This window comes from Festucalex cinctus, chromosome 6, assembly GCF_051991245.1.
Source record: "Festucalex cinctus isolate MCC-2025b chromosome 6, RoL_Fcin_1.0, whole genome shotgun sequence".
Lineage (NCBI taxonomy): Eukaryota > Metazoa > Chordata > Actinopteri > Syngnathiformes > Syngnathidae > Festucalex > Festucalex cinctus.
The window spans coordinates 16,221,258-16,232,983 of record NC_135416.1 but is presented as its reverse complement, the minus strand read 5'-3'; the positions used below and the strand labels follow the sequence as shown (position 1 = coordinate 16,232,983).

At 41.6% G+C, this 11,726-nt stretch overlaps 1 protein-coding gene across 1 annotated transcript; it reads left to right on the top strand.

Moving 5' to 3' along the window:
- Positions 1 to 866: 866 nt before the first annotated feature.
- On the top strand, positions 867 to 11,503 carry LOC144020728 (uncharacterized). The gene is made up of 8 exons (XM_077524475.1): positions 867 to 924; positions 3,387 to 4,766; positions 6,505 to 6,597; positions 6,703 to 6,798; positions 7,017 to 7,133; positions 8,139 to 8,372; positions 9,286 to 9,635; positions 10,325 to 11,503. The coding sequence occupies exons 1-8, from the start codon at positions 867 to 869 to the stop codon at positions 10,817 to 10,819; spliced, it is 2,823 nt and encodes a 940-aa protein (XP_077380601.1). The 3' UTR covers positions 10,820 to 11,503.
- The last annotated feature ends 223 nt before the right edge of the window (positions 11,504 to 11,726 follow it).

Below are 11,726 nucleotides of genomic sequence, written 5' to 3'. Positions count from 1 at the left end.
ACTTGAGCTCAACATGCATTTCGGAATACACTCTAAGCATCAATACTTTATGAGCATAAACAGAGGGGAGACAGGCCACGCACAGCACAGAAAAACAAAGAAAGTCTCAACTGGTGATTGTGGTGTCAGGAAACAAAGAATCCTTGAAAAAGGAGGGGCCAACGACACACAGTTTAGAAATGAAACATTAATATTCCAATTTGCTCAATTCTGAGGCTGTTGCGGTAACTGATAGATCAGCATGTGCCAGTCTTTAATGAGCTAAGTCACATTTTACATTTGAAAACTACCTAACAACGATGTCACAAGAAGTATGAATAAGTACTAGTATGATAATGTCACAATTTACTCAATGTGACATACTGTCAGGAAGCCATGACTTCTGTTGTATGAACGACAACAGGTGGATACAAAAGTAGAAAGACGTACATTATTTATAGTAAAACTAAGTGAAACTGGATGATTTCACATAACATCCCTGTTGATCTCTCATGGCACACTCGTGTGCTAGAGGGTCCTGGTTGGGAAACACCAAACTGGGTTACCATGCTGTTGAAACAGTCATGATTGATTACATTTGGGGAAAAAATAATATACAATATTCATGAAAGTACAATGGCTAAAAAGATGACCCTTCCTGTGTATGTTTAAAATAAAATGTTACTTTGAAGTCAACAACTTTTTATAGTACAGTACAGTACAGTACATTATAGTACAGTACAGTATAGTATAGTACTTGCTGAAATAACCCATCGGGGTTAGAAAACAGTTGCTGTGCCCCACCTCTACTGGGCACATGACCCCTAACTCTGCCTGTGGGGTATATATATCTTGGGAAGAGGAGGGGTGGCCCCCTTGCAGCCAAAATGAAGTCTCTGGTCCATGTGTGCTGCGTTCTGGCTCTGCTGGCTCTGTCTGCTGCAGGTATGGCTGGGAGGCTTTGGTGTTTGTGCAGTAACCTGTCAGTGCAGCTGTGCTTGGAGCATGTGAAGTATTATTTGTAGTGTAGATTTTATGAGGATTGGGTGAGGGAAATTGAGAGAGTGCTTATACTGTACATTGTAGCAGAATGACTACACAATAAGTGTATGGTTTTAATGTGGACACAAAATAATTCCTCAGGAAGCATAGTGAACCAGCATTCTGGACCTTTTGAACTATTTACTCCAGTGGCCAAAAGATAATGTGAAAAATATATAGATATGAATCATAGGAATTAATCAATTAACAATATTGTCAGTTCTACAGAAAATGATTGGTGATAGCCTATTGATGATGTTCAGTTAGAATCTTTGAGGATATAAAATGGAAGTGTCAATCTGAGGTGGGACACCAGCTGATGGAAAATGTTCTGCCTGCTGCTCATTCTCATTGCTCTGGAGCGACACCGCTGACAGATTGATTTAAGATCACTACATACACACAACCACCACTCACTTGAAATATCAATTAATCACTATGAAATGAGCTATTTTGCATCTGCTTTCTTCTGTTTTTCATTTATTCTCTTCAGATCTTACAATATGATAATGACATTAATTCTATTATGTACATCAGAACTAGCTACGAAGAGATTTATGTGCAATTAGTTTGTGTTTTCAACTTCATTAGGATATCCTTGTGTGCCCTTCAATAGGTTCATTTTGGACCCAGCAAACAGCTGTAGCCACACGCCAGACATTTGTCAGGCTGAATCGTCACCAGATACTCGGCTCGCTGATCTCTTTGTGGCTTTCCACAATCCATAAATGTCTTTATTAAACGGATATGCACATCGATACATTCACTTTGAGGTTATGTGTCAATTAATAGTATTTGATTCATGTGAAGTTTAGATGAAGCTCAGAGTCTCTATTAATCTGTCATTCCAGCTTCACCATGCCTACAACAGACACACTAAAGCACTTACAGGATGAGAATACACTGTATAGATTTGCTTGCAATAATATGTGTATGAAGTTCCAAGCAAGGATATTGTGTTGAGGTTAGAAATAATCACAAAATTCTAACCGGAATATATGGTTACGTACATCAATTGGAAAAAACAGGGAAACAGGGGGGAAAAACCTTTTGCTGTATACAGTCTATTTATTTTGTAACAAACAAACCAAATATTACTAAGAAAAATAGAACATTTTAAAATACTGTTGGCATCAATTTGCAGGCAACATGGTGGCCTATAGCGGTTTGCCTCGTATTATGGAGAGGTTGTGGGTCCAAATCTCAGCTGTGTGGATTTTGCCTAATCTTTCAGTGCATCGGTGGGGTTTTTCCAGGTACAAAAACATGCATGGTAGACTTCAAATTGTGGAGCAGTGTGAACGGCAGTTTGTCTATGTTTATGTTTGTCACCTGGCACCCTAAAGAGGAAAAACAACATCTAAAATAAAGAAAATAACATCGCATGCACGTCTACTTTTGGCAAAATAAAATGCTGACAATATTCAAATATTTTACATTTTGTAAGTATTACCTAATTTTTCAAGTTATTCCCTTTAACAATCCTATTGATTCACTTGGAAACTGTCTAATGTATTTCCAAAATATTAAACATGGACATTTCGACCATTTTGTAAGTCTATGCATGTAATTAGGTTTATTTAATCATGACTCATCCACGCCCGTATTTTGCTCCTAAGCAGACATCACAACACCTCCCTAAAAAAAAAATAGAAGCACAAACATCACTCCTTTTTACCACATGAGTCATTGTGGGCCTATTTCTGCAACAGAAAGGTGACTTTCAGCACCAAGGCATGTTACCACACTTCATATTCTACCCAGGTTTCCAAACACAACGTAGTGCAGGGGATGACCAAGAAACCCTTAAACAGACTTGCTGACATTTGTGGAACACCGGAGACACACCTCCATGTATCCCGTGCAATAATAAAGACACACAGTGGCAGTACACACTGAACATGCGACATTTGACGCATGAACTTGAATGATGACAATCTCAAAAGAGCGTGATAAGCTCGTAAAGCACATCATCTGCAATAAATAGCTTAATATGTGATTCGGTTTCTGAAAATAGAGGGAGAGAATGGGGGGTTATTGCAAGAGTGAGGATGCTGCTTGCATCATAATACAGATAAACCCAATCTCAAAAACCAAACCCATGCTCTCAAATTAGCATATTCTATAGGTAGCTGTTTTTGTTTTTGCTGTTTTTTTCATCAATTATCTTGGATAGAATATCATGTAAATAAATGAATAGCCAACATTCATCCTATCCAATCTATACATTATTTTGTTGTACGACAATGAGTATGGAAAGCAGCATGTGTTATGTGTTGTTTGCGAAAACTTACACTTCAACATGGTGTAAGCACATACAGATAACATTATCTAATTTCTTCTTTATTTATGTGGTTTGGTGCCAGGGTCATCCATCTCTGATGAAGACCCACTGGTACCTCTACGGCTCCAAGAGCCAGAGAGAAACCTCTTCTCCTGTGGATGTGGCACCGCGGAGGAGAATACCAGCCAAAGTTCGTCCAACGACACCCCGGCCCCAGAGAGGCCCGTGTGTCCACCTTGTACTCCAAAACCGGCTGCGACTGAGGAAGAGTCGGCCTCACTCTCACAGCGAGAAGAAGAACCAGCTGAGATAGCGGAACCGGAACCTTCCACTGTAGAGGAACCAAGAAACGGAGAAGAACAAGAGGAAGCTGTTCTCCCAAACCTAGTAGAGGAGGAGAACCAAGAGGAGGTGGCATCTGTTGAACATGAGGTCTCCATTGTGGAGGAAGTGAACGAGAATGAAGCAGTTGGCGATGTTGTATCTTCTGCAGGAGAGTTTATGGATGAGGATGACAAAAGTGAAGACACAGTAGAAGTGGCAAAAGATGAAGCAGTTATCCCTCACGGTGATGATTTAGAAGAGGAGGAACTTCTCCAGGAAACAGAGGAGGAGATACAAGAGGGAAACGTAGCTGAGGAGAAAATTGAAGGTGCTGAATCAAAGCCAGAAGACATTCTTGAAATGAATGCTGAACCCGCAGAGCCAAAAGTGACATCTGAACCTGAAGCACATTATGTCACTGAAACCGAGGTTATATCAGAATCTGAAACAGATTATAACGGTGAACGAGAAGTTTTGTCAGAAGCTGAAGAAGAACATGACGCTGACCCAGAAATGACATCAGAACCTGATGCAGAATATGAAGCTGAACCAGAAGTTACATCAGAGGATGAAGAAGAATACGAAGCAGAACCAGAGACATTATCAGAATCTGAAATAGAATATGAGGTTGAACTTGAAGTTGTATCAGAACCTGACGAAAAACATGTTACTGAACCAGGAGTGATTTCAGAGCCTGAATCAGAATTTGAAGCTGAACCGGAAGTGATATTAGCACCTGAAACAGAATATGACGTTGAAGCAAAATTGATATCAAAACCCGAAGCTGAACATGAAGCTGAAGCAAAAGTGGTCTCGGAACCTGAATCCCAATTTGAAGCTGAACTGGAAGCACTGTCAGCACCTGAAGCAGAATATGAAATTGAGCCAGAAGTGTTGTCAGAATCCGAGAAAGAAACACCAAATGATGCCCCAGAACTTACACCTGTTTCTGAGCTGGAAGCATTTTCAAAGCCTGAAGCCGAGCCAGAAGTCATTCCTGAAGTACAGGTCGTTGAAGAAGTCACACCAGAGTCTGTTGAGGAAGCAACAGGAGAAGATCTTGGAGAAGAAACAATTGAAATGGCTCATGAGGTGGAGGACACCCTGGCGGAGGTCAACGAGTCTGCACAGACCGAAGGTACTACAAAAAAATCAAAGGGTGTCATATGCTCTTACAACATACTAGTAAACATAACATATATCTTAAAGTCATACAGAAATTGCAAACCTAAATAGACTCAAACTTAAACTGCACTACATTATCTAGAAACCAAGAATAAATGATTATACAAATAAAAATCCAATCAACGCACATCTGTAGTTCCAGCCATACACAATATTTTGTATAGTCACAAACCTATAAATGAGCAACTGAGTTTAGATTTACTCACATTCAAGCACAATGTTCAAGGGGGCTGATGGTGCTATAGCACCCCCCTAGACCCGGTGTGGCGCCATCCCTGCTCTACCCCGCCTCTTGCCCTAAGTCAGCGAGAATAGACCCCAACAAATCTAATGAAAGCTATAGAAAATTGGCTGATTTTCAGTTTCCATGCACAGAACACATCAGACATTTCGAAAACGCTTATTTGCAACTGCAATTAATGAAATGTAAAAGGTCATGACACTTAAAAGATCTTTCTCAGCTTCCCGTCTTTCTTTTCCAACTGAATATGACACTGTCACTGTGGCTAAAGAGGAATTAGCGACAACCTCTGGTACAGAAATAAACAGACCAAAATAGCAAAGGAAGCGAATAGACTGATAGATGTGCTACAGCGTGATATAATAGTCAAGCCTGTTCTGAGCACAGGTGGTCCACTCACTTGGGGATCACATTCATGAAATGAATGTTTTAAGAAAAAAAGGTTTAAAACAGGGATTGGCTGGCAACCAGTCCAGGGTGTCCCCCGCCTACTGCTCAAAGCCAGCTGGGATAGGCTCCAGCACCCCCAGCGACCCTTGTGAGGAATAAGAGGTCAAGAAAATGGATGGATGCATGGATGGATGGATGGATGGAAATTTAAAACCTAACCATTCAAAACATGAATACCCATAATTCATTATAATGTCCAGGTTTTTTTTTTCCTGGCTCAAATTGAGGCAGAGTCCAGAAAGTGAAAATCCTGCCACAGTTTGGCTTTCGCTACAGATGCTTGTACTCAACCGGCAGGAAAACGAGGTCATTACGAAAACCACCTATGGCTAAGGGTCAAATTCTGGCAGGGTTTTTACTTTCTTGACCTCGTTTTCCCATCTCTTTCTGATAGAATTATGGGTCTCCCTCCTGCAGCCATTTTACGATCAGGGACGAGAAATTAGAGATTATATGAATACTGTACAAAGTTGCCATTCATTTTTGCCATTTTTTTTTTAACTACAATCATTAAAAAAAATCATCCACTAGTACCTATTAATTTGTAAATAGTTCAGCATTGTTGTAAAACACGATTATGTGTATTGTATATACTGTGTTTTTATGACTTTGGCAATAGCTGGAGCACGCCGCCTCTGGGTCACAACCAGAAAATGGGCATGCGCAACGGTTGTGTTATGATCTGTTTCTTCTTTGGTACATTAAAGCATAAAAAAATAAAAAAATAAAAAATAAAAGAAGAAAAAAAGAAAGCTGTTTCTTCTTCGGTTGTTGCTTCAGGTCTTTCCAGTGCAACTGCTGTTGATATAGCGCCTCCATAATGGCGCAACACTGCAACTGCAGTTAAAATGTGTTCCTGCCACGCTCAATGAACACAGTTGGAGGTGGCTGCCTCTTGATTTTGTACGCAGGAGAAACCCTGATGTCATAAATTAATGAACAACTTTTCATAATATCGGTGCATCAAGCATTCTGACTGACAGTCTGCTCTGCCAATCAGGAAAATCAAATGAGGCTCCAGCACTGAGGGACCGCGCCCATATTGAGGACACACTGAGATTGGCTGCTGCTGAACCATCAGCCCAGGTGACAGGTAAGGAAGTGAATCAATTTTTCAACCTAATATCAACAGCCCATTCCCCAATCCTTCCCACTTTTGACCTATCATTTTCTCAATCTCAAATCCGTTTCTCTCTAGCTGCAATGAAGAAGCTACTGAACATCTACCACACAGCCATCAAACCAGTGGAGCAAGCCTTCAAGTACAATGAACTCAGGCAGCATGAAGTCACAGGTTAAATCACACAGACTGTGTCATATGACTACTGCGTATCAATTAATATGAGCCAAGCTAGGTAGCGCCTACATCTTGCGTTTGAATGATCAAAGATTGTGGCCACCAGATGGCACAAGAAATCAGGGCAGGGAAGTCCTGAAAACGCGGGACTTAATGAGCCACGTGCTGTCAGTCAATCAAAATTGGGTCTTGTTGTCTTTCCTTCACAAATGTAGATGGGGAAATCGCTTCTAAGCCCATGATTTTGTTCCTTGGACCCTGGAGTGTGGGCAAGTCCTCCATGATCAACTACCTGCTGGGTCTTCAAAACACCTCCCAAGAACTATACACAGGTAAGAGTATTTGGTTCACACTCTTCTTACTTGTGCGCTAGTTTGTGAGAAAGAGCAATTAACTTCCTGGGTCAATTTGACCTGTTATATAATCTGTCTGACTGGAAAAAAAATGAAATCTAAATATGAACTTCATTACTCACCATTTTAAGAATAATTATAGTTGGTTAGACACTACTGAGTTCATAAAAAATGTAATGGGTCAATTTGACCTGCTACAATAACAGGATTAAATGTATTTTCCAAAATGTATAAATAAATACTCATATGTTACTCAAGGAGTTGTTATTTTATGTTGACTATATTGCAGTTAACACATATAACTTATAAGCATTATCTTAGAGGGGAAAATACTCTGCTATGAAAGATATTTACAATAAATAATGAATTTTAACAAAGTAAGTCATATATTAATAGAATATTTTGTAACCTTACTGTTACATTTTACCAAATTATTATGGATGGACAAGTATTGGTATCGAGCCTATACCTGGCCGTATTTCAAGGTATCAATACTTGCGAAGGCGACCTATCTTGTGGCCATTTTATGATCAGGAATTAGAAATTTGAAATGAGAAAAATCGAAAATCACCATTAATTTCTTGCAATTTTAAGGAAAAATGCTATATTGGGATCTATAGATCTTTGTTTGAAATTATCTGTCTTTTTTGTAGCCTACTGGTATTGGTCTGAAAAAAAAAAGTGGTATCGAACATCCCTAAAGTATTAGTTGATAATTTTTTCATTCTTTTTACAGGAAACTAATTCAAAATCACAGTGGTAACAAAGAGGAAGTGAGGGTTAACTGCCTTGCTCATGGGAAGGGAACTATGCTTTCATAAGAAAGCAGTCCCATCATACATTACTTTGGTCCGCAATTGTTTTATTTGTTTACATGTGTTACTTGGAACCCTACAACTGCTACATTTTCATATTGCAAGTAAAATTGTAGAGTTGATATGCCAAAACCCAGAGACATTTATATTCAGTTTACCTTTCCATCAGGTGCTGAACCCACAACCTCTGAGTATACCGTAATAATGCATGGCGAGAAGTATCGCACCATAGAGGGCATCGTCATGGCAGCCGACAGCTCACGTTCCTTCTCGCCCTTGGAGAAGTTTGGCCAGGGCTTCCTCGAAAGGCTGGTGGGCTACGAGATGCCCCACAAGCTTCTGGAGAGGGTCACAATTGTTGATACTCCTGGCATCATTGAGAACCGCAAGCAGCAAGAGAGAGGTAAGTTACTTTAGCGGTTCTCTACTGGTGGCTCACGTACACATTTTGGGTGGAAAGCTTGTAAAAATTTCCAGAAGTTCCTCATTTTTTGGTGCTGAATGGTGCGAACTAGCTTGCGCAGAGCTATACAAAAATATATTGTCATACGGCACAAAAAGGCCAACTGTTATGGCCTACACGTTTCTGTACAATGATTTGCTGAAATCTGCGATTGGCTGGCAACCAGTCCAGGGTGTACCCCACCTACTGCCCAGAGCCAGTTGAGATAGGCTCCAGCACCTCCCGCGACCCTTGTAAGGAATGAGCGGTCAAGAAAATGGATGGATGGATGGATGGATGGACATTTACTGCAATCGAAATCATTATAGGGGAATTCAGTTAAACAATTGAATATTTACAATGATCGTCCCACTTTTGCCATTTTGCCACTTGCGACGGCAAAAATTAGCCGTCATGCTTCTCAACGAGGGGTGCGTGCGGCCAGCGAGCACTTCCGTGTTCATTGCGTGCGGTGAAGCCATCTCCCTGCGCCCTCTCGCAAACACGCTAAAAGAGGCGTTTTCCATACTATATGCAAGCCTGTAGATGAGCGGTGTTCGCCCTTACAGCTTTTGAGAATCAAAAAATGCATTGTCAAGCGTAACGGAACGCTGATAGTACGTTCTTTGCACGTCGAGAAGTACCTGAACGCTCAAGGGTGATCTTTAGAAGTGCCGGAGCTCCGTACCGGTGCGTTCCGGCCCACTTAAAACACTGCACAGACACACACGCAAACCACAATGTGGCGGGGCACAGAAGAATCCTGTGAGGAAAGGCACCCAGGAGGAGTTCATCCACACTGAGAGGGATGACGGTGATGTCATCAAAATACATCTGAGAACTTACAGCATTCGTTTGTCTTCACCCCCTACAGGGTACCCTTACAACGAGGTGTGCCAGTGGTTCATTGACCGAGCTGATCTCATCTTCCTGGTTTTTGACCCCACCAAACTTGATGTGGGAGGCGAGCTGGAAATGCTCTTCCGGCAGATGAAGGGCCGCGAGTCCCAAATCCGCATCATCCTCAACAAGGCCGACAGCGTCACCACCCAGGACCTGATGAGGGTCTACGGAGCCCTGTTCTGGAGCATGGCGCCCCTCATCAATGCCACAGAACCTCCTCGGGTGTACGTGAGCTCTTTCTGGACTCAGGAATACGCAGTAGATACCAGCCGGGAGCTCTTTATGAAGGAAGAGACGTCTCTGTTGGAAGACTTGAACCAGGTATGACGTAATGGTTCGCAACAGTTCAACCTTGTGTTATTCTTGTCATGTTTTGGTTCCATGGGGTTAGGTTTTGTTTGGTTTTAGGTGTTTGTAGTGTTTGTCCTGAGTTCTCCCCATGTCTCGTTATTGTTAACCTTGTCCACCTACGTGTCTCTTCCCTTCCCAGTATGTGTGATGTAATTAGTGCCCTCTGCCTGCTGTGTTTCCCAGGTGTGTCTTGTTATTGTATTGTTAGTGTTGTATTTAGTCAGTGGGGTTTTTCACGCATCGTGGTAGCATTGTTTACGTCTAGTCAAGTTTTTTCACATCTAGTCAAGTTGCAAGTTTTTTTCACGTCTAGTCAAGTTTGTCCACGTCAACTCAAGTTTGTCCACGTCTAGCCAAGTCTGTCCATGTTCTGCCAAGTTCATCCTATCATGCCCAGTCTGTCCTGCCAAGTCTGTTCATGCCATGCCAAGTCTATCCATATCATGCCAAGTCTGTCCACATCATGCCCAGTTTGTCCTTGTTCAGTCTGCTCACGTCCCATGTGGTCTTCTACTTGGTTTCAGTTAATAGTTATTCTCATTCCCGTTTGTCTCCCGGCCTTGCTTTTCCACCATTGGGACCATCTCTCCACATCCACCCAACATGACAATTCTAGTTTAAAAAGCCGGGTTGTTCTTACTCTCGCGCTCTTCTTGCAGGTGATCGAGAACCAGATTGAAAACAAGATTGCCTTCATCCGGCAGCATGGCATCCGAGTGCGCATTCACGCCCTCCTTGTTGACCGTTACCTCCAGACCTACCACGAAAAGCTGGGCTGGTTTAGTGATCCCTATGAGGTGTTTCAAGACATCGTCACTGACCCGGACAAGTACTACATCTTCAAATCCATTCTGGCCAAAACCAATGTCAGCAAGTTTGACCTGCCCAGTAAGGAGACCTATCAAGACTTCTTTGGCGTGAATCCAGTGTCCAACTTTCAGCAGCTGTGCTACCACTGCAGCTGGACGGGCGACTGCTTGCTGGACCGTTTAGAGAAGGCCATTTCGTACGAGCTCCCGGCTTTGCTCATGAGCGTCGGGAAGGAGACCCCCGTTCCGGCAAAGCCTGCCCCGGCACCCGCCAACCTACTTTCTGGCACCTGCGAGGGCCCTGATTGTGAGGAGAAACCCAAAAACCGTTGGAGGAGGCAGTGAGACGGATGATGAATCGCAGCAGCAGATGGCGGGAGCCTTGAGGCTATTCTTCAAGAATCCTCACTAGCTGTGATTCTCAAAACTGAACGTTGGGAGGGAAACGGAATGATAAAGAACATTTGTAAGGATCTACAAATGTCCACTTGGGTCATATAACTCCCCAAAACATAACTTACACTTTATTTATTCTGACTGAAATGACAAGTAAAAGGGATTTTCCCCAATCAAAATACATTAGTCTTAGAATAATGCTACATCATGCTGATAAAGTAGAACTAAAAAGGTGACCACCAACTTCAACAATATTGTCTTGAGATGGAAGAAACGAAATATTAATTTCTAAACATTCACTTATTAAATATGAAGTAAATGAAATGAGTTTGTTGTTCTTGTTTTCTTTTTGCACATCATTTATTCGCATCCTCAGATAATCGCACTGTGATGTGCTGTTTTAATCTAGTATAATAGGGATGCTAGTCTAAACACGCTGACGTGGGTCTGTGAAATATGAATTAAGCAGAAAACGCTATCCAATTTTATCCATCTCAGAGGGGCAGCCATTTTGCCAATGACATGGCAATGACATCACAGTGAGTGCAGCAAGGCTGTCAAACTCATTTTTAGTGTGGGCCTTGTGCAACTTTTTAGTTACGGTTTCTCTCAGTGCGCCATGCTGACATTGATTAATCATCTCATTGTATTATTACAACACACATGTACACAACAAATTGGTGGATAACTAGTTTTGAAATCAGAAGTCACGGCTATTAGCTTGGTCAATTATTGTTTAACTTTATTGTAAGGAAGGGTAATGAAAAAAAATCCTACAAAATCTCAACAATATTATTTATCGCACATGACCATTGACATGTATTATATATATCACTGACTGCATGTCTTTGTTATT

What these genes read in the sequence shown, in the direction of transcription:
- LOC144020728 (XM_077524475.1), top strand. Translation starts at nt 867, where the DNA reads ATGAAGTCTCTGGTCCATGTGTGCTGCGTTCTGGCTCTGCTGGCTCTG. An exon ending in CGAGTCTGCACAGACCGAAG is followed by an intron (nt 4,767 to 6,504) that starts GTACTACAAAAA and finishes TCTGCCAATCAG; the next exon opens with GAAAATCAAATGAGGCTCCA. An exon ending in TGTTGGAAGACTTGAACCAG is followed by an intron (nt 9,636 to 10,324) that starts GTATGACGTAAT and finishes CTCTTCTTGCAG; the next exon opens with GTGATCGAGAACCAGATTGA.